A 21,061-nucleotide genomic window follows, 5' to 3' on the forward strand; every position below is an offset into this window, starting at 1 on the left:
TGTCCCCACCGATCCCCATGTGCCCCCATTCCCATGTCCCCCCATCCCATCTCCCCACATCCCCCTGTCCCAATGTCCCCACATCCCCATATTGTCCCCATGTCCCCCCATGTCCCCATGTGCCCCCACATCCCCCCAATGTCCCCACATCCCTCCATGTCCCCATATCCCTCCAAGTCCCCATGTCCCCACCCCCGTCCCCATGTGCCCCCATCTCCATGTCCCCCTGTCCCAATGTCCCCACATCCCTCCATGTCCCCATATCCCTCCAAGTCCCCATGTCCCCCCGTGTCCCCATGTCCCCTCATCTCCATGTCCCCATATTGTCCCCACATCCCCCTAATGTCCCCACATCCTTCCATGTCCCCATATCCCTCCATGTCCCCATATCCCCCCATCTCCATGTCCCCATATTGTCCCCATGTCCCCACATCCCTCCATGTCCCCCCATGTGCCCCCATCTCCATGTCCCCCTGTCCCCACATCTCTCCATGTCCCCATGTCCCCCCACATCCCCCATACCCCTCCAAGTCCCCATGTCCCCACCCCTGTCCCCACGTGCCCCCATCTCCATGTCCCCATGTTGTCCCCACATCCCCCTAATGTCCCCATATCCCTCCATGTCCCCATATCCCTCCAAGTCCCCATGTCCCCATATCCCCCCATCTCCATGTCCCCCCATCTCCATGTCCCCCTGTCCCCACATCCCTCCATGTCCCCATGTGCCCCCATGTCCGCCCTATCCCTCCAAGTCCCCACGTCCCCCCATGGCCCCATATGCCCCCATCTCCATGTCCCCATATTGTCCCCACATCCCCCTAATGTCCCCATATCCCTCCATGTCCCCATATCCCTCCAAGTCCCCATGTCCCCATGTGCCCCCATCTCCATGTCCCCCTGTCCCCACATCCCTCCATGTCCCCATGTGCCCCCATGTCCGCCCTATCCCTCCAAGTCCCCACGTCCCCCCATGTCCCCACATCCCCCTAATGTCCCCATATCCCCATGTCCCTCCATGTCCCCATGTGCCCCCATCTCCATATCCCCCCATGTCCCCATCTCCATGTCCCCCTGTCCCCACACCCCTCCATGTCCCCATATCCCTCCACGTCCCCCTGTCCCCACATCCCTCCATGTCCCCATATCCCTCCACGTCCCCCTGTCCCCACATCCCTCCATGTCCCCATATCCCTCCATGTCCCCCTGTCCCCACATCCCTCCATGTCCCCACATCCCTCCATGTCCCCCTGTCCCCACATCCCTCCATGTCCCCATATCCCTCCATGTCCCCCTGTCCCCACATCCCTCCATGTCCCCATATCCCTCCACGTCCCCCTGTCCCCACACCCCTCCATGTCCCCATATCCTTCCATGTCCCCCTGTCCCCACATCCCTCCATGTCCCCCTGTCCCCACATCCCTCCATGTCCCCATATCCCTCCATGTCCCCCTGTCCCCACATCCCTCCATGTCCCCATATCCCTCCACGTCCCCCTGTCCCCACATCCCTCCATGTCCCCATCTCCATGTCCCCCTGTCCCCACATCCCTCCATGTCCCCATATCCCTCCATGTCCCCCTGTCCCCACATCCCTCCATGTCCCCATATTGTCCCCATGTCCCCACATCCCTCCATGTCCCCCCATGTGCCCCCATCTCCATGTCCCCCTGTCCCCACATCCCTCCATGTCCCCATATCCCTCCATGTCCCCACATCCCCCCACATCCCCACGTGCCCCCACGTCCCCCCACGTCCCCATCCCCACCACTCACCCCCATTACTCCCCGCCGGGCTCCCCGCTCCCGTCGCCGCCGCCGTCGTCGTCCCGGTCCCCGCCGTGGTGGCCGCGGCCGCCGCGCCGCCCCCCCCGTTGCCACCGTTGGGTGTCCCCCCCCCGCCCTCGGGGAGGGCGATGGAGATGAGGGAGAGCAGGCGCAGGAGCTTCTCGGTGAGCAGGGCGCTGCGGCGGATGACGCCGTGGGACAACATGTTCATCAGCTGCCCCAAAGGCGACGTTTCTAACCCCAAACCCGCCGCCTCGGGCTCGGGGCCCCCCCCGGCGCCCCCCGCCTTGGCCGAGCTCTTCCCTTTGCGGCTCACGTTCATGTTATCCAGTTTGACCAAAAGGTCCCAAAAATCGGTGGAGAGGTTGGAAGCGGGGGGAGGAGGGGGTGGGGGGAGGGGGGGGGCACTAGGGGGGGGAGGGGGGGTTTGGGTAGGGGGAGGTGGGGGGGGAGGGCAGGGGCTGCTGGTGCCGCCCCCCCCCCCACCGCCCGGGCTGGGTTTGGGGGGGGGGCCCCGCTCGGGGTCGCTGGGGGGGTCGCGGCTGCGCTGTTGGGTGAAGTGGCTGGGGAAGACCTGGGGGGTGGAAAATGGGGGGGGGGTAATATTGGGGGGGAGAGAAAATATGGGGGGGGGGGGGAAGAGAAAATGGGGGGGGGGGGAGAAAATATGGGGGGGGAGAGAAAATATTGGGGGGGGGAGAGAAATATGAGGGGGACAGAAAATATTGGGGGGGAACACAAAATATTGGAGGGGGGGGGGGACCAGAAAATATTGGGGGGGAATATTGGGGGGGGAGAAAATATTGGGGGGGAACCAAAAATATTGGGGGGAACAGAAAATATTGGGGGGGGACGGAAAATATTGGGGGGAGACAAAATATGGGGGGGATATTGGGGGTGGGAGAAAATATGGGGGGGGACAGAAAATATGGGGGGGAACAGAAAATATGGGGGGAACACAAAATATGGGGGGGAACACAAATATGGGGGGGAACATAAAATATGGGGGAACACAAAATATGGGGGGGAACACAAAGTATGGGGGGGGAACACAAAATATGGGGGGGGGAACACAAATATGGGGGGGAACATAAAATATGGGGGGGGGAACACAAATATGGGGGGGAACATAAAATATGGGGGAACACAAAATATGGGGGGGAACACAAAATATGGGGGGGGGAACACAAAGTATGGGGGGGGGAACACAAAGTATGGGGGGGGGAACACAAAGTATGGAGGGGGAATATTGGGGGGTGGGAGAAAATATTGGGGGGGAACCAAAAATATTGGGGGGGGGGAAGAAAATTTGGGGGGGAAGGAAAATATGGGGGGGGAAGAGAAAATATTGGAGGGGAAGGAAAATTTTTGGGGGGGGGAAGGAAAATTTGGGGGGGAAATTGGGGGGGGAACAGAAAATATTGGGGGGGGGAGAGAAAATAAAGAGCATTAATCAGGTGTTGGTGACCCCCCCCAAAATGGCCCAAAAGTTGGGCACCCCCAGATGCCCCCAAACAGCCTCCAGAGCCCCCCAAATGCGCCGGTGCCCCCCAGCTCCATCAAGGGGCCCCAAAACACCCCCCCAGTGACCCCAAAACACCCCCCCAGTGACCCCAACCCCCCCCAAATTCCACTGTAGAGTCCCCAAATCCCCCCCTGTGTCCCCCCAAACCCCTTCAGCTCCATTAAGGAGCCCCAAGAAGGACCTTATTGCCCCCCCAAATGCACCTCCAGACCCCCCAAACCCCCCCAAAAGCCCCTTATTGCCCCCCAAATTCCACCATAGAGCCCCCAAATCCCCATGTCCCCCCAAACCCCCTCAGCTCCATTAAGGAGCCCTAAGAAGCACCTTATGCCCCCCCAAATCCACCTCCAGACCCCCCAAAAGCCCCTTATTCTCCCCCCAAATTCCACCGTAGAGCCCCCAAATCCCCCCAGACCCCCTCATCTCTATCAATGAGCCCTAAGAAGCACCTTATGCCCCCCCAAATCCACCTCCAGACCCCCCAAAAGCCCCTTATTCCCCCCCCAAATTCCACTGTAGAGCCCCCAAATCCCCCCAGACCCCCTCATCTCTATCAATGAGCCCTAAGAAGCACCTTATGCCCCCCCAAATCCACCTCCAGACCCCCCAAACCACCATATTCCCCCCATAAAAGCCCCTTATTGCCTCCCAAATCCCACCGTAGAGCCCCCAGCCCCCCCCCAAACCCCCCCATTTCCCACCTTGGCCAACTGGATGAGGGTATCGAGCACGTGCCGGCAGACCACGGGGGCAGCCTGGGGGTGGATGTGGACGGCGGAGCCGGCGGCCGCGCCACCACCGTGTTTCTCCGTGTGTTTCCTCCCGGGCGCCCTTTGGATCTGGAAGATGTTGGTCCTACAGCCCAACGCCGCATCCATGGACACCGAAAGCCACGAGAGTTGCCCGGAGCTTCTCGCCTCCACGCGTTGCAGGAGCTCAAGCCCCCGCGAGGGTTCCGAGCTACCGGGACCCCCGCTCCGGCGTCGCGGTTTCTCGTCGGGGGGTTGGGGCGCGCGGGGGGTCTCGAGGCACAGCTCGCTCTCGCTGCTGCGTTGGAGGATGGAGAGGAGGCTCCGCACCACCCAGCCGCGGGTGGGCGCGTGGTAGCACAGGTTGCGGAGCACGCGGTGCAGCCGGCTGGTGTTGAGTTTGGGCTCGTCCACGAAGAGCAGCACCAGCAGGCAGGAGAGCGCCTCGTGGTCCAGCAGGAGGCGGCCGCGCAGGCGCAGGAGGGCGTCGGCGCCGGCGCCCGACGGGCTGGGAGATGGGGGGGGGGAAATGGGGGGGATGTTAGGTTAAAGATTAAATTGAAATTAAACATTGGGGGAAATTTGGAATTTAAAATTTACAAATTTCAATCTGAAATTAAATTCAAAATTGAAATGTGAAATTAAATTCAAAACCTGAATGTGAAATTAAATTCAAAATTTAAATTTGAAATTAAATTCAAATTTTAAATTCAAAATTTAAATTTGAAATTAAATTCAAAATTTAAGTGTGAAATTAAATTCAAAATTTAAATGTGAAATTAAATTCAAAACCTAAATGTGACATTAAATTCAAACTTTAAATCTGAAATTAAATTCAAATTTTAAATGCAAAATTTAAATTTGAAATTAAATTCAAAATTTAAATGTGAAATTAAATTCAAAATTTAAATTTGAAATTAAATTCAAAATTTAAGTGTGAAATTAAATTCAAAATTTAAATGTGAAATTAAATGCAAAATTTAAATGTGAAATTAAATTCAAAACCTAAATGTGAAATTAAATTCAAAACCTAAATGTGAAATTAAATTCAAACTTTAAATCTGAAATTAAATTCAAAACCTAAATCTGAAATTAAATTCAAATTTTAAATGCAAAATTTAAATGTGAAATTAAATTCAAAGTTTAAACGTGAAATTAAATTCAAAATTTAAATGCAAAATGAAATTCAAAAGTTAAATTTGAAATTAAATTCAAAACTTAAATCTGAAATTAAATTCAAAATTTAAATCTCAAATTCAAAATTTAAATCTCAAATTAAGTCCAAAATTCAAATGTGAAAATTCAAAATTTAAACGTGAAATTAAATTCAAAATTTAAATTTGAAATTAAATTCAAAATTTAAATTTGAAATTAAATTCAAAATTTAAATCTGAAATTAAATTAAAAACTTAAATGTGAAACTAAATTCAAAATTTAAATGCAAAATTGAATTAAGAATTTAAATGCGAAATGAAAATCAAAATTTAAATTCGAAATGAAATTCAAATTTGAAATTTGAAATTAAATTCAAAACTTAAATGCGAAATGAAATTCAAAATTTAAATGCAAAACTGAATTCAAAATTTAAATGTGAAATGAAATTCAAAAACTAAATGCGAAATAAAATTCAAAACTTAAATGCCAAATGAAATTCAAAATTTAAATTTGAATCTAAATTTAAATTTGAAATGAAAATGAAGATGTAAATTTGAAAATAAATTCAAAATGGAAATGAAAAGAGAAACTGAAATTTGAATCTAAATTTAAATTAACTTAAAATTCAAATTTGGAATTAAAAATTTGAACGTAGAGTTAGAATTTATAAGAGAAATTTTTAATTCATATTTGATAAAAATTGAAATTAAAATCAAAAATTTTAGTTGAAAATTGAAATAAAAATCAAAAATTTTAGTTGAAATTTGAAATAAAAATCAAAAATTTTAGTTGAAATTTGAAATAAAAGTCAAAGGAATAATTAAAAATTTATATTACAATTTGAATTTTGAATTTAAATTCAAAAATAAATTTAAATTTGAAAGGAGAACTAAAAATTTCAATTTAAAATTTCAATATTTTTCTAAAATTTAAGAATTGAGAAAAATTGGAGGGAAAAATAAATCGTGGGAGGGGAGAGAGGTTGTAGGGGGGGAGAATAAGTTGGGGGGGGGGTAATAAATGGGGTGGGTACCGTGCGTGGGCGGCGCCGCTGCCCATGTGGAAGGTGCCCCCCCGCTGCACGGCCAAGCGCGTGTACTGGACCCCCCGGTTCCCGCTCAGCCGGCTGGTGAAGGCTGCAGACACAGAGACCGGGGGTCAGGGGAGATTTGGGGGGGTCAGGGGAAGATTTGGGGTGTTGGGAGGGGATTGGGGGGGTCAGGAGAAGGGGACAGGGCGGACGGGAGGGGACAGGGATGGACGGGAGGGGACAGGGATGGACGGGAGGGGACGGGCAACAGGAGGGGGTTAGGGGGACAGGAGGGGACGGGCAACAGGAGGGGGTTAGGGGGACAGGAGGGGACGGGCAACAGGAGGGGGTAAGGGGGACAGGAGGGGACAGGGATGGATGGGAGGGGACGGGCAACAGGAGGGGGTTAGGGGGACAGGAGGGGACAGGGATGGACGGGAGGGGACGGGCAACAGGAGGGGGTAAGGGGGACAGGAGGGGACAGGGATGGACAGGAGGGGACAGGCAACAGGAGGGGGTTGGGGGACAGGAGGGGACAGGGATGGACGGGAGGGGACGGGCAACAGGAGGGGGTTAGGGGGACAGGAGGGGACAGGGATGGACGGGAGGGGACGGGCAACAGGAGGGGGTAAGGGGGACAGGAGGGGACAGGGATGGATGGGAAGGGACAAGGGAAAAAGGAAGGGACAGGGATGGAGAGGAGGGGACAGGGATGGACAGGAGGGGACAGGGATGGAGAGGAGGGAACAGGGATGGAGAGGAGGGGACAGGGATGGAGAGGAGGGGACAAGGATGGAGAGGAGGGGACAAGGGGGACAGGGATGGACAGGAGGGGACAAGGATGGACAGGAGGGGACAGGGATGGAGAGGAGGGGACAAGGATGGAGAGGAGGGGACAAGGATGGAGAGGAGGGGACAAGGGGGACAGGGATGGACAGGAGGGGACAAGGATGGACAGGAGGGGACAGGGATGGAGAGGAGGGGACAGGGATGGAGAGGAGGGAACAGGGATGGACAGGAGGGGACAGGGATGGAGAGGAGGGGACAGGGATGGAGAGGAGGGGACAAGGGGGACAGGGATGGACAGGAGGGGACAAGGATGGACAGGAGGGGACAGGGATGGAGAGGAGGGGACAGGGATGGAGAGGAGGGGACAAGGATGGAGAGGAGGGGACAAGGGGGACAGGGATGGACAGGAGGGGACAAGGATGGACAGGAGGGGACAGGGATGGAGAGGAGGGAACAGGGATGGACAGGAGGGGACAGGGATGGACAGGAGGGGACAGGGATGGAGAGGAGGGGACAAGGGGGACAGGGATGGACAGGAGGGGACAAGGATGGACAGGGACAGACAGGAGGAACAGGAGGGGACAAGGACGGAGAGGAGGGGACAGGGATGGACAGGAAGGGACAGGGATGGACAGGAAGGGACAAGGGGAACAGGAAAGGACAAGGGGAACAGGAGGGGACAAGGGGAACAGGAGGGGACAGGGATGGAGAGGAGGGGACAGGGATGGACAGGAGGGGACAAGGGGAACAGGAAGGGACAGGAATGGACAGGAGGGGACAAGGGGAACAGGAAGGGACAGGGATGGACAGGAGGGGACAAGGATGGACAGGGATAGACAGGAGGAACAGGAGGGGACAAGGATGGAGAGGAGGGGACAGGGATGGACAGGAAGGGACAAGGGGGACAGGAAGGGACAAGGGGAACAGGAAGGGACAAGGGGAACAGGAGGGGACAGGGATGGACAGGAGGGGACAGGGATGGACAGGAGGGGACAAGAGGGGACAGGGATGGACGGGAGGGAACAAGAGGGGACAGGGATGGACGGGAGGGGACAAGGGGAACAGGAGAGAACAGGGATGGACGGGAGGGGACAGGGGTGGACGGGAGGGGACAGGGGTGGACAGGAGGGGACAAGGGGAACAGGAGGGGACAAGGGTGGACGGGAAGGGACAGGGGCAACAGGAGGGGAAAGGGGCAACAGGAGGGGACAAGGGGAAAAGGAAGGGGTAGGGATGGACAGGAGGGGACAGGGGGGACAGGGATAGACGGGAGGGGACAAGGGGAAAAGGAAGGGGCACGGAGAACAGGAGGGGACATGGGTGGACGGGAGGGAACAGGGATGGACAGGGATAGACAGGAGGAACAGGACGGGACAGGGATGGACAGGAGGGGACAGGGATGGACAGGGATAGACAGGAGGAACAGGAGGGGACAGGGACGGACAGGAGGGGACAGGGATGGACAGGAGGGGACAGGAGGGGACAGGGACGGACAGAAGGGGACAGGGATGGACAGGGATAGACAGGAGGAACAGGAGGGGACAGGGACGGACAGGAGGGGACAGGGATGGACAGGGATAGACAGGAGGAACAGGAGGGGACAGGGATGGACAGGAGGGGACAGGGATAGACAGGAGGGGACAGGGATGGACAGGAGGGGACAGGGATGGACAGGGATAGACAGGAGGAACAGGAGGGGACAGGGACGGACAGGAGGGGACAGGGTGGCCGAGGGGCCGCGCTGCCAGCCCGGCCGCCCCCCGGTGCCGCTCACCAGGGCTGCGCAGGATGGCGGAGAGCGCGGAGGTGCTGGGGTGGCCGAAGAGCCGCTCGTGCATGAGCTGGCGCTGGCGCGCCTCCTGCTCGCGCCGCAGCGCCTGGGCCTCGGCCGCGATGTCGGGCGGCATGACGGCCAGCACGCTGTCCTCCATGTCCTCCAGCACCGAGCGCCGCAGCTCCGACGGCAGCGTCTGGATGAACGTCACCGGGTCCAGCGGCGCGTCCGAGCCCGTGGCCTGCGCCAGCTCCCGGCGCTGCTGCTCCGCGCGCTGCTGCGCCAGCACCTGCGGGGACGGGGGAAAGGGGAACGGGTGGCCACGCCCCTGTTAGACACGCCCACTAGGAGGACACGCCCACCCTGGAGGACACACCCGCCCTTGGGACACACACACCCCCCCGCCTCAGCCTCAAGGATTCAGGGGGTGAGAGTGTTAAAAAGCAGCTGCAGCTGCTCGAGGCCACGCCCCCCTGGAGGCCACGCCCCCCCCCCCCCGAGACCACGCCCCCATCCTTGGGGGACACACCCCCTCCCATCCACCTCAAGGGTTATGGGGATGTGGGGGTTAAAGAGCAGTTGCAGCTGCTTGAGGCCACGCCCCCCCCGGAGGCCACGCCCACCTAGAGACCACGCCCCCATCCTTGGGGGACACACCCCCTCCCATCCACCTCAAGGGTTATGGCGATGTGGGGGTTAAAGAGCAGTTGCAGCTGCTTGAGGTCACGCCCCCCTGGAGGCCACGCCCACCTAGAGACCACGCCCCCATCCTTGGGGGACACACCCCCTCCCATCCACCTCAAGGGTTATGGCGATGTGGGGGTTAAAGAGCAGTTGCAGCTGCTTGAGGCCACGCCCCCCCCGGAGGCCACGCCCACCTAGAGACCACGCCCCCATCCTTGGGGGACACACCCCCTCCCATCCACCTCAAGGGTTATCGGGATGTGGGGGTTGAAAAGCAGCTGCAGCTGCTTGAGGCCACGCCCACTTGTAGGCCACGCCCCCCATCCTTGGGGGACCACACCCCCAAAAGGACACCCCTCCCCTTCAAGGGTTCAGGGGATGAGGGGGTTAAAAAGCAGTTGCAGCTGCTTGAGGCCACGCCCACCTGTAGGCCACGCCTACCTACTGACCACGCCCCCTGGGGACACACCCCCAAAGAGACCCCCACCCTGTCCACGTCAGCGGGTTAAAAGGCAGGCTCCACCCCCAATAAGCCACGCCCACCTAGCGGTCACACCCCCTCCCAAGCCCCTCCCCTCCAGTCCCACTTCTCTTAGAGGCCACGCCCCCAGGACTTAGCACTCCCCTCTAGCCCCACCCATCCCATGAAGCCCCACCCCTTTAACCCCAATGTGTCCCCTCCCATCCCCCCACCCCATTTCCCTGTCCCCCCTGACCCCCCCCTCCTGCCCCTCTGTCACCCCCAGGAGCACCATTAACCCCGCCCTAAGCCCCACCCCTCCCCTAAGCCCCGCCCCCTTTAGAAGCCCCACCCACCTCCTCCTGAATGGCAGGTGGCAGGGCCGCCAGGAACTCGGGGCTGACCTCGGTCAGGCCGGGATTGGCCACCACCGGGGGGGCGGGGCTTGGGGTGGGCGGGGCCCGCGCCGGGGGGCGGATCCCCAGCTGGTTCTGCAGCACCTCCCGCCGGATGTCATCGGGCAGCGCGGCCAGGAACGAGGGGTCCACCCCCTCCGGGAGGCTGATCCCTGTGGGACACAGGGGGACACGTCGGGGACACCCCTGGGGACACCCCCAGGGGACATGGGGACAACCCTGGTGACAAGGGGTGCACCCCCTGCTGGAGGCTGATCCCTGTGGGACATGGGGGGACACATTGGGGACACCCCTGGGGACACCCCCAGGACACAGGGAACCCCATGGGGACAACCCGGGTGACAAGGGGTCCACCCCCTCCGGGAGCCTGATCCCTGTGGGACATGGGGGGACACGTTGGGGACACCACAAGGACATGGGGAACCCCTTGGGGACATGGGGACAACCTGGGTGACAAGGGGTCCACCCCATCTGGGGCCATGAGACACAGTGCCAAGCCCCTTGAGGAGGCTGATCTCGGGGTGGGGGGGACATGGGGACCCCCCGGGTGACAAAGGGACCCACCACTGCCATGGAGACCCCGCAGGTGACACAGCGACACCCCCAGGGTGTCCCCAACCCCCTGTGGTGCCCACAGCTCCACAACTCCCCTGGTGTGCAGTGGGTGACACAGGGGGGTCTGAGTGACACAGGGGGGTCGGGGTGACCTGGAGTTTGTTTGGTGAGGGGGGTGGTGACAAGGGAGGTGACAAAGGTGACACGCACCGGCCAGGGGATCCTCCTCCTCGCTGCTGGTGGACGGGAGCGGCTCCTCCAGGATCCCCCGCGAGTCGGCGCCCGAGGTGGCGCCGGCCGAGTCCCGCGTGGACGAGCTCTCCGACGATGACACCGGCGGGGAGCTTTTTGGGGTGGAAATGACATCATATGGGGGGTATGACGTCACCGAGCCACGTGTGACATCACCAGGGCAGGGGTGACATCACCACATGGGGTGACATCACCCAGCGGGGTGACACCAGCCAAGGGGATGGCCACAAAGTGTCACCTTGAGGGCACTGACCTGTCGTCGGGGGGCTGAGCGGCGTCCGGGGGGGCCGGAGGGGGTCCCTGGGGGGTCCCCGGGGGGTTTTGGGGGGCAGGGGGGGGCGGGGGGGCCCCCCCGGGCTCCTCCAGGCTGCAGGAGGCCAAGCTGGATGTGTCCATGGGGGACCCCTCCAGTTGGCTGCTCGGGGCCGTCAGGGCGTCTGAGTCCTCGGCGCGTTCTGGGGACAGTGACGCTGCGGGGGGACACGGGGACGTGAGAGGGGACACAGCCGGAATGCACAGAGAGACCCCCCTCCAGGGAAAAAACAGCTAAAAAAACCCTTAAAAATGCTAAAAAACACCCTTAAATATCCCCCAAAACGCCCTTAAATGCCCTAAAAAAAACCCCTTAAATATCCTAATAAACACCCCTTAAACATCCTAATAAACCCCCCTTAAATATCCTAATAAAGACCCCTTAAATACCCTAAATCCCCCCCTTAAATATGCTAATAAACACCCCTTAAATATCCTTAAAAAAAACCTTAAATATCCTAAAAACCACTCCTTAAATATCCTAAAAGACACCCTTTAAATATCCTAATAAACACCCCTTAAATATCCTAAAAAACCCCTTAAATATCCTAAAAACACCCCTTAAATATCCTAAAAACACCCCTTAAATATCCTAATAAATACGCCTTGAATATCCTAAAAACCCCTTAAATATCCTAAAAAAAAACCCTTAAATACCCTAATAAGCCCCCATTAAATATCCTAATAAACCCCCCTTAAATACCCTAAAAAAAAAACCCTTAAATATCCTAATAAACATCCCTTAAACATCCTAATAAACCCCTAACACCCCCCCCAACCCCTTAACCACCCCCCCCAAATTGCCCCCCCAAAACACTCACTGATGGTGGGGGCCGGCGACAGCTCCATCTGGGTGGCTTCGGCGTCAGGGGGGGCGCGGGTGGGTCCCCCCCCACCCTCTTGGCTTTCGGGGGGCTGGGGGGGCCGGGGGGGGATTTGGGGGGGAGGGTCCGGGGGGGTGGGGGTCGGTTCCAGCATCACCAGGGTGCAGGTGGCGCCGCTGTTCTCTAGGGGGGGACATGGGGGTCAGTGAGGGGGACATCGGGGTTGGGGGGGGTACATGGGGTCAGTGGCGGGGGGGACATGGGGTCAGTGTGGGAGAGGGGGTCCCAGACCCCCACGTCCCCCCCCCCAGATACTTCGGGGGGACCCAGGCGTCCGGTGAGAAGGGGGGGTGTCAATATTGGGGGTGTCTTTCCTGCCCCCCCCCTTATCAAAGCTGTGTTGATCCCCCCTCCAAATCCCCCAAAACTGCTCAATCCCACCCAAAAACACCTAAAAGCCACCAACCCCCCCCCGAAAAAAAACCCTAAACCCCCCCAAAAGCCAAGTCCCCCCACACCCCCCCCCTAAAAAAAAGGGGACCCAGGCGTCCGGGCGGCGGGGGGGGCGGCCGCGAGGCAGACAGTGGGCTGGACAGTCATCGCCGCCGGTGTCACCGCGACTGTACAAGCCACTACCTCAGCCCGCGGGCGCCACGTCACCGGGGGGGTCACCGGGGGGGGGGACACCCCCAAAATGTCAGGGGGACCCCAAAATTTCAATATGGGGGGGGGTCATATTTGAGGTGGCCTTAGGGATGCTAAAAATGGGGTCAAATGTGGGGTCAAAAAGGGGGGTTGGGGTGGGGGGTCATTTTGGTGGGGGGGTGATGACTTAGTTGGGGGGACCCCAACATTTTAAAATGGGGGGGGTCGCATTTGTGGTGGTCTTGGGGACACTAAAAATGGGGGGACACTTTCCTACTCCATCAACTTGTGGGGTGTCAGATCAAAATGGGGGGTGGGGGTTTGGGGTGGGTCATCCTGGGGGGGAATGATGATGTATTTGGGGGGGGACCCCAAAATGTAAAATGGGGGGGGAACGATGTATATTTTGGGGGGGACCCCAAGATTTTAAAATGGGGGGGGTCACAGCGCTGGTGGCCTTGGGGACACCAAAAACTGAGGGGATCACCTGCCAACTACGTCAACTTGTGGGGTATCAGGGCAAAATGGGGGTTTTTGGGGGACGTGGGGGGGTCACCCGGGTATTTTTGGGGGGTTTAGGGTGGGGGGAGAGTCACCTGGGTATTTTGGGGTGGGGGGGACCCCAAAATTTACAAAGCGGGGGGTTACCTGGTGGGGGGACATCGCTGGTGGCTTTGGCCGCCGCCTCCTGTTGGGCAGAGAAGGTGGTTGAAGTGGGAGAGGGGGGGACACAAACAGCCCCATTTTTTGGGGGTGTGGGGGTGACAAAGGGCCGAGGTGGGGGGGTCACCTCACCGTGTCCTTGTCCTCGGCGCTGGTGGCTTTGGCCTCGTCCTCGGCCGCCTGGCGCCGGCGTTTCTCGCGCCGCTCGTCCAGCTCCTCGTCCCGAAGGGCTTCCAGCCGCGCCAGGATGGGCACCTTGACCACTATGGGGGGGACACACGGGGGGGTCACGGGGGGTTGGGGACATTGTGGGGACGTTGACAGCACCGGGTGGTGGCACTGGAGGGGTCACCGAATGGGTAAAGATAGCAGGGGGATGGTTTGGGGAGGGGCACGGTGGGGACATTGAGGGGGGTTTGGGGACACTGAGGGGGGTTTGAGGACATTGAGGGCTTTGGGGACACTGAGGGTGGTTGGGGACATTTGGGGCTTGGGGATGTTATGGGAGCTTTGGGGACACTGGGGGAGTTGGGGACATTAGGGGAAGTTGTGGACATTTGGGCTTTTGGGGACATTGGCGGGGTTGGGGACATTGAGGGCATTGGGGACACTGGGGGCAGTTGGGGACATTGGGGGAGTTTGGGGACATTGGGGGGGGGGTGGGGACATTGACAACACCAGGTGACAACACTGGAGGGATGATTAGGAATATTTCAGGGGGGGAGTTGGGGACATTGAGGGGATTGGGACATTGGGGGACTTTGGGCACAATGGGGAGGGTTGGGGACATGGTGGGGGTTGGGGACACTGTGGGGGGGGTTGGGGACACTGGAGGGGATTGGGGACACTGGGGGGATGTTGGGGACACTGCGGGGGGGGTTGGGGACACTGCAAGGGGGGGGTTGGGGACATTGACAACACCAGGTGACAACACTGGAGGAGTAGTTGGGAATATTCTGGGGGGGAGTTGGGGACATTGGGAGAGTGCTGGGGACAGGCTGGGGACACTGGGAGGGTGCTGGGGACAGGTTGGGGATATTGGGAGGGTGCTGGGGACAGGTTGGGGATGCTGGGAGGGTGCTGGGGACAGGTTGGGGATGCTGGGAGGGCGCTGGGGACATTTGGAGGGTACTGGGGACAGGTTGGGGACACTGGGGACACTCACCCGAGACACAGTCGTGCATGCTCTCGGCATCCAGCACCTTGCACTCCTCGGTCCAGCGCGTCAGGGCGGTGGGGATGGACGAGAGGGTCCCTGCGGGGGACAGAGAGTGAACCCAGGCGTCCGGGAGAGGGGAGGGGGAGAGCAAGGGGGCTCCTCGGCCAGGCCACACCCCCTTTGGTGTGAGGCCATGCCCCCTTTGGGTGAAACCACGCCCCCTTTGGTGAAGCCACGCCCCCAGGGGGCTGAGGTAGACTCATAAGCCCCACCCTGTGAGTCAGGCCACACCCCCTTGACCCCAAACCCCGCCCATGTTCCAACCAGGCCCCGCCTACCACCTCTCCAGCCACTTGCCACTGGGGCAGCCCCCACTTTCTCCCATGCCCCGCCCCCCTTCTCAAAGCCCCACCCCTTTTCCCTAAGCTCCACCCCTTCTCTGCAGACCCATCTGTGCACCCACATGTTGGGGGGGTGTCTCCCAACTTTATCCCAAGCTCCGCCCCCCCTTCAGCTCCACCCACTTATGCTAGGCTCCTCCCCTTTTCTCCAGGCTCCTCCCTTTTTATCCAGGCTCCACCTCCTTTCTCTAGACTCCTCCCCCTTCCTCCAGGCTCCACCCCTTCTCTAAACCCCACCCCTTTCTCCAGGCTCCACCTCCTTTGTCTAGACTCCTCCCCTATGTCACGGCTCCACCTCCTTCCTCTGGACTCCACCCACTTCCTCCAGACCCCACCCCTGTTTCCAGGCTCCACCCCTTCCTCGAGACTCCACCCCTTTTCTCTAGGCTCCACCCCTTTTCTAGACCCCACCCCCTTTCTCCAGACCCCACCCCCTTCCTCCAGGCTCCACCCCCTTCCTCTGGTTCTATCTTCTCCATCCCTGCAGCCACTTGACTTTGCAGGGGGGTCCCTCCACTTTCTCCCATGCCCCGCCCTCCCCCAAGCCCCACCCCCCGTGAGGCCCCGCCCCACGGACCCACCCCCTTCCCCACGGACCCGCCTGGCTGCCGGCGCCCCCTTGCTCGTGGAAGAAATCGTCCAGCAGTTCGTCATCCGAGCGGGCGATGATGTGAACGTCCTCGTTCCCCACCAGCAGCCGGGCCCGGCCCCGGCTCTGCAGGGGGAGGCTGCTGCTCAGCTGCAGGATGTCAGCGGCCGCCGAGGGGCCCAGCAGCCTGCGGGGACATGGGGACATTGTGGGGGACATGGGACATTGCAGGGGACATGGGGACATTGGGGGGGACATGGGACATTGGGGGGGACATGGGACATTGGGGGGGACATGGGGACACAGGGGGCTCTGCAGGGGGAGGCTGCTGCTCAGCTGTAGGATGTTGGCGGCTGCTGAGGGGCCCAGCAGCCTGCAGGGACATGGGGACATTGTGGGGGACATGGGACATTGCAGTGGACATGGGGACACTGGGGACATGGGGACATAGGGACATTGGGACATTGCGGGGGACATGGGGACACGGGAGGCTCTGCAGGGGGAGGCTGCTGCTCAGCTGCAGGATGTCGGCGGCCGCCGAGGGGCCAAGCAGCCTGCGGGGACATAGGGACATTGTGGGGGACATGGGGACACTGGGGACATGGGGACATTGCAGGAGACATGGGACACTGCAGGGGACATGGGGACACGGGGAGCTCTGCAGGGGGAGGCTGCTGCTCAGCTGCAGGATGTTGGCGGCTGCAGAGGGGCCCGGCAGCCTGCAGGGACATGGGGACATTGTGGGGGACATGGGACATTGAGGGGGACATGGGACATTGTGGGGGACATGGGACATTGCAGGGGACATAGGGACACCAGGGGCTCTGCAGGGGGAGGCTGCTGCTCAGCTGTAGGATGTTGGCGGCTGCTGAGGGGCCCAGCAGCCTGCAGGGACATGGGGACATTGTGGGGGACATGGGACATTGCAGGGGACATGGGGACACTGGGGACATGGGGACATTGCAGGAGACATGGGACACTGCGGGGGACATGGGGACACGGGGAGCTCTGCAGGGGGAGGCTGCTGCTCAGCTGCAGGATGTCGGCAGCCGCCGAGGGGCCCAGCAGCCTGCGGGGACATAGGGACATTGTGGGGGACATGGGACATTGCAGGGGACATGGGGACATTGGGGGAGACATGGGACATTGGGGGGGACATGGGGACACTGGGGGTTCTGCAGGGGGAGGCTGCTGCTCAGCTGCAGGATGTCGGCGGCCGCCGAGGGGCCCAGCAGCCTGCGGGGACATAGGGACATTGTGGGGGACATGGGGACATTGTGGGGGACATGGGGACATTGGGGGGGACATGGGACATTGGGGGGGACATGGGGACACAGGGGGCTCTGCAGGGGGAGGCTGCTGCTCAGCTGTAGGATGTTGGCGGCTGCTGAGGGGCCCAGCAGCCTGCAGGGACATGGGGACATTGTGGGGGACATGGGACATTGAGGGGGACATGGGACATCGTGGGGGACATGGGACATTGCAGGGGACATAGGGACACCGGGGGCTCTGCAGGGGGAGGCTGCTGTTCAGCTGCAGGATGTCGGTGGCCGCCGAGGGGCCCAGCAGCCTGCGGGGACATGGGGACATTGCAGGGGACATGGGGACACCGGGGACATCAGGGACACCAGGGGCACTGGGGACAGGCAGACATGGGGACACTGGGAGGGACACCAGGGACAGGGGGACACTGCAGGGACAAAGGGGACACTGGGAGACACACCAGGTACAGAGGGACACTAGGGGGAACATGGGGACACCAGGGGGACCTCTGGGAGGTTTGGGGAATCCCAGGGGGGATTTGGGGTTCCCGTGTGATTTTGGGGTGCCCTGGGGGGGTCTCAAACCAGGAAGGAGGGGCCAATGGGGCTGATGCGGATCCAAGAGGTCCCAGGGACATCTGGGGGTCCTGGGGAGGTTTGAAGGTTCTAGGGACATTTGGGGGTCCTGGGGGGAGGTTTGGGGTCCTCGTGTGATTTTGGGGTGCCCTGGGGGGGTCTCAAACGAGGAAGGAGGGGCCAATGGGGCTGATGCGGATCCAGGAGGTCCCAGGGACATTTGGGGTGCCCTGGGGGGGTTTGGGGTCCCCGTGTGACTTTGGGGTGCCCTGGGGGGAGTGGTTGGGGTCCTGGGGGCGTCTCAAAGCAGGAAGGAGGGGATGATGGGGCCGATGCGGATCCAGGAGGTCCCAGGGCCATTTGGGATCCCAGGAACATTTGGGGTGCCCTAGGCAGGGGTTTGGGGTCTAGGGGGGGTTTTGGGGTCCCCGGGGGGGGTGTCCCCATCACTGACCTCTGCAGGATGAGGGGGGGGTTTGGCTGGCGGGCCCCCGGGTAGTGCACGTGGATGGTGTGGCCGGCGTTGGCGGTGAGTTGGCGTAGGGTGCGTTGGCTTCGCCCCCCCAGCCCCTGCGCCAGGCGGGGGGTGGCACCTCCTGTCCCCAACGTCACCCCCCCGTGCTCGGCGTGACGCACCAGCAGCGGGTGGCTGGCGGGGATGGTCCCCGGTGACGGCGGGATGTCGGCTGGGGGGGGAAATGGGGGTGTCAGGGGGGGAAATGGGGGTGCTGGGGGGGGGAACCCACTTTTCAACCCAAATCCAGCACCTGGAGAGAGCGAAGATTGGGGTGCTGGGGTGAACCCCCATGCTGACCCCCCCATAGACACCAGTGAGGTGAGAACTTGGGGTGTGGGGGGGGAACCCCTGCTTAAGCTCCCCCCATAGTTATGAGGATGTGAAGAATTGGGGTGAGGGGGGAACCCCCTTTTTAATCCCCCCCCCCACCCCACCAAGGGAATGTGAGCTCTGGAGAGAGCAAAGATTGGGGTGCTGGGGTGAACCCCCATCCTGACCTACCCCCCATAGACACCAGTGAGGTGAGAACTTGGGGTGTGGGGGGGGAACCCCTGCTTAAGCTCCCCCCAAAGTTATGGGGATGTGAAGAATTGGGGTGAGGGGGGAACCCCCTTTTTAATCCCCCCCCCCCCCCCCAAGGGAACGTGAGCTCCGGAGAGAGTGAAAATTGGGGTGCTGGGGTGAACCCCCATGCTGACCCCCCCATAGACACCAGTGAGGTGAGAACTTGGGGTGTGGGGGGAGAACCCCTGCTTAAGCTCCCCCCAAAATCATGGGGACATGAAGAACAGGGGTGTTAATTCACCCCCAAGTCCCCATTTCCACCCTTTCTGCCCATTTCCCCCCTTTTTTGCCCCATTTCCCCCTATTTCAGCCCCATTTTCCCCCCGTTTTTCCCCATTTCCGCCTGTTTTTCCCCATTGCCGCCAGTTTTTCCCCATTTCCGCCCGTTTCTCCCCATTTCCCGCGTACCGGGGCTGGCGAACATGTTGTCGAACTCAATGATGAGGTCGTCGTCGCGGTCGAAGCGCTCGAAGCGCACGAGGGGGGAGGCGTTCATGTCGGGATAGTCCTCGTCCAGCTCCATCTCCGAGCCTTCGTCGTCGTCCTCTTCCTCCTCGCCCTCCTCCCCCTCCTCATCGTCCTGGGGGAATCGGAGCCAAAAATGGGGGGTTTGGAGGCAAAATGTGGGGATTTTGACCGACAACTGGGGAATCTTGATCCAAAATGGAAGGATCTTGACCGGAAATGGGGCACCCCGACCAAAAGAGGACCCAGGCGTCCGGGGAGGGGACTCAGGCATCCGGGATAAGGGACTCAGGCATCCAAGGAGGGGACCCAGGTGTCCGGGATAAGGGACCCAGGCATCCGAGGAGGGGACCCAGGCGTCCGGGATAAGGGACCCAGGCATCCGAGGAGGGGACCCAGGCGTCCGGGATAAGGGACCCATGCGTCCGGGATAAGGGACCCAGGCATCTGGGGAGGGGACCCAGGCATCCGGGATAGGGGACCCAGGCATCCGGGATAGGGGACCCAGGCATCCGGGATAAGGGACCCAGGCATCTGGGGAGGGGACCCAGGCATCCGGGATAGGGGACCCAGGCATCCGGGATAGGGGACCCAGGCATCCGGGATAGGGGACCCAAGCGTCCGGGATAGGGGACCCAGGCGTCCGGGATAGGGGACCCAGGTGTCCGAGGAGGGGACTGAGGTGTCCAGGACAGGGGACCCAGGCATCCGGGGAGGGGACCGAGGCGTCCAGGACAGGGGACCCAGGCATCCAGGGAGGGGACCCAGGCGTTCGGGATAGGGGACCCAGGGGTCTGCGATAAGGGACCCAGGCGTCTGGGATAAGGGATCCAGGTATCCAGGATAAGGGATCCAGGCATCCAGGATAGGGGACCCAGGTGTCCGGGATAGGGGACCCAGGCGTCCAGGTGTCCCCACCTGATCATCTTCATCCTCCTCCTCCTCCTCCTCCTCCTCATCCTGGCTGTCGTCCTCATCCTCATTGCTGCCGCTGCTGTCCTCCTCCTGCGTGTGCTCCTCCTCGTCCTCGGGATCCAGGATGTTCATCGAATCTTCCGGGAGGGGGGATAAGAATCTATGGGATCTCAGCGCCCCCAAAATCCCCCCAAATCCCCCCAAAACTCGGGGTCCCCCCCCACCTTCGCGGTTGGCCTGGAGGGTGGAAGCCTGGCTGAGGTTGGAAGGTGCCTCGTCCATCAGAACATCCTCCTGCGACTCGTCCTCGCCCGAACGACTCACTTTGCGGGGGGAGAAATACAATTAGGGGTGTGGGGGGGTCACCCCGATATTGGGCGGGGTCCATAATATTTGGGGGGACCCCAAATTTGGGGGAAAACCCACCGATAATAGTGCTGTTGCCGCTGGCGCCGTCTCTCTCTAGCAGCTCGTCAATGAGATCCTCCAGCTCGTTTTCCACCTGGTTTGGGGGGTTTTTGGGGGGTGAAGGGGGAAATTTGGGGGTACGAGGGTTGTTTTTTTTTGGGGGGGGCCTGACCTGCATCTCTTGGGTGCTGAGTCCCTCGGGTTGTCCCGCCAGCACCACGGTGTCACCTTCGGCCTCGCCGTCCATGTCACCGTCAGCCGCTTCCGCCTGTGCTGCTTCCGCGTCTTCCTCTGGGGGTTCGGGGTCCCCGGGGTCCCCTTTTTATTTGGGGGGGGCAGGGGGGGTCAAGGGGGTGTCACCCACTCCCGCAAGGCAGGTGTGGGAGGAGGTGACAATGGGGATGTGGGGGGACAGGGGGTGACAAAGGAGATGCAGGGGGACAGGGCAATGAGGAGACAGGAAAAATTGGGGGGGGGGGCATGGGGAAAATGGGGGTGGCACAGAAAATGGGGGGGGCATGGGGAAAATGGGGGGGCAGAAGAAAGATTGGGGGGACGGAGGGAAATAGGGGGGCACATGAAATAGGGG

General features: G+C 59.6%; 1 protein-coding gene across 4 annotated transcripts in view; it reads right to left on the reverse strand.

Annotated features, from left to right (window-relative positions):
* HUWE1 (HECT, UBA and WWE domain containing E3 ubiquitin protein ligase 1) overlaps nucleotides 1-21,061 on the reverse strand; it is a 104,831-nt gene that overhangs the window by 26,523 nt on the left and 57,247 nt on the right. For all 4 annotated transcript variants that reach the window (XM_071801246.1, XM_071801243.1, XM_071801244.1 and 1 more), the window contains 18 exons: nucleotides 20,645-20,790; nucleotides 20,491-20,566; nucleotides 20,289-20,387; nucleotides 20,068-20,201; nucleotides 19,093-19,264; nucleotides 18,058-18,289; nucleotides 15,774-15,952; nucleotides 14,782-14,871; nucleotides 13,749-13,879; nucleotides 13,602-13,641; nucleotides 12,306-12,491; nucleotides 11,426-11,642; nucleotides 11,131-11,264; nucleotides 10,306-10,517; nucleotides 8,806-9,094; nucleotides 6,246-6,348; nucleotides 4,010-4,565; nucleotides 1,772-2,357 (listed from right to left, as the gene is read on the reverse strand). In XM_071801246.1, coding sequence (XP_071657347.1) covers nucleotides 1,772-2,357; nucleotides 4,010-4,565; nucleotides 6,246-6,348; nucleotides 8,806-9,094; nucleotides 10,306-10,517; nucleotides 11,131-11,264; nucleotides 11,426-11,642; nucleotides 12,306-12,491; nucleotides 13,602-13,641; nucleotides 13,749-13,879; nucleotides 14,782-14,871; nucleotides 15,774-15,952; nucleotides 18,058-18,289; nucleotides 19,093-19,264; nucleotides 20,068-20,201; nucleotides 20,289-20,387; nucleotides 20,491-20,566; nucleotides 20,645-20,790 — 3,582 coding nt within the window. The remainder of the gene's footprint in view (nucleotides 1-1,771; nucleotides 2,358-4,009; nucleotides 4,566-6,245; nucleotides 6,349-8,805; nucleotides 9,095-10,305; nucleotides 10,518-11,130; nucleotides 11,265-11,425; nucleotides 11,643-12,305; nucleotides 12,492-13,601; nucleotides 13,642-13,748; nucleotides 13,880-14,781; nucleotides 14,872-15,773; nucleotides 15,953-18,057; nucleotides 18,290-19,092; nucleotides 19,265-20,067; nucleotides 20,202-20,288; nucleotides 20,388-20,490; nucleotides 20,567-20,644; nucleotides 20,791-21,061) is intronic.

The sequence above is a fragment of the Patagioenas fasciata genome, chromosome 36 (assembly GCF_037038585.1).
Source record: "Patagioenas fasciata isolate bPatFas1 chromosome 36, bPatFas1.hap1, whole genome shotgun sequence".
NCBI classification, from domain to species: domain Eukaryota; kingdom Metazoa; phylum Chordata; class Aves; order Columbiformes; family Columbidae; genus Patagioenas; species Patagioenas fasciata.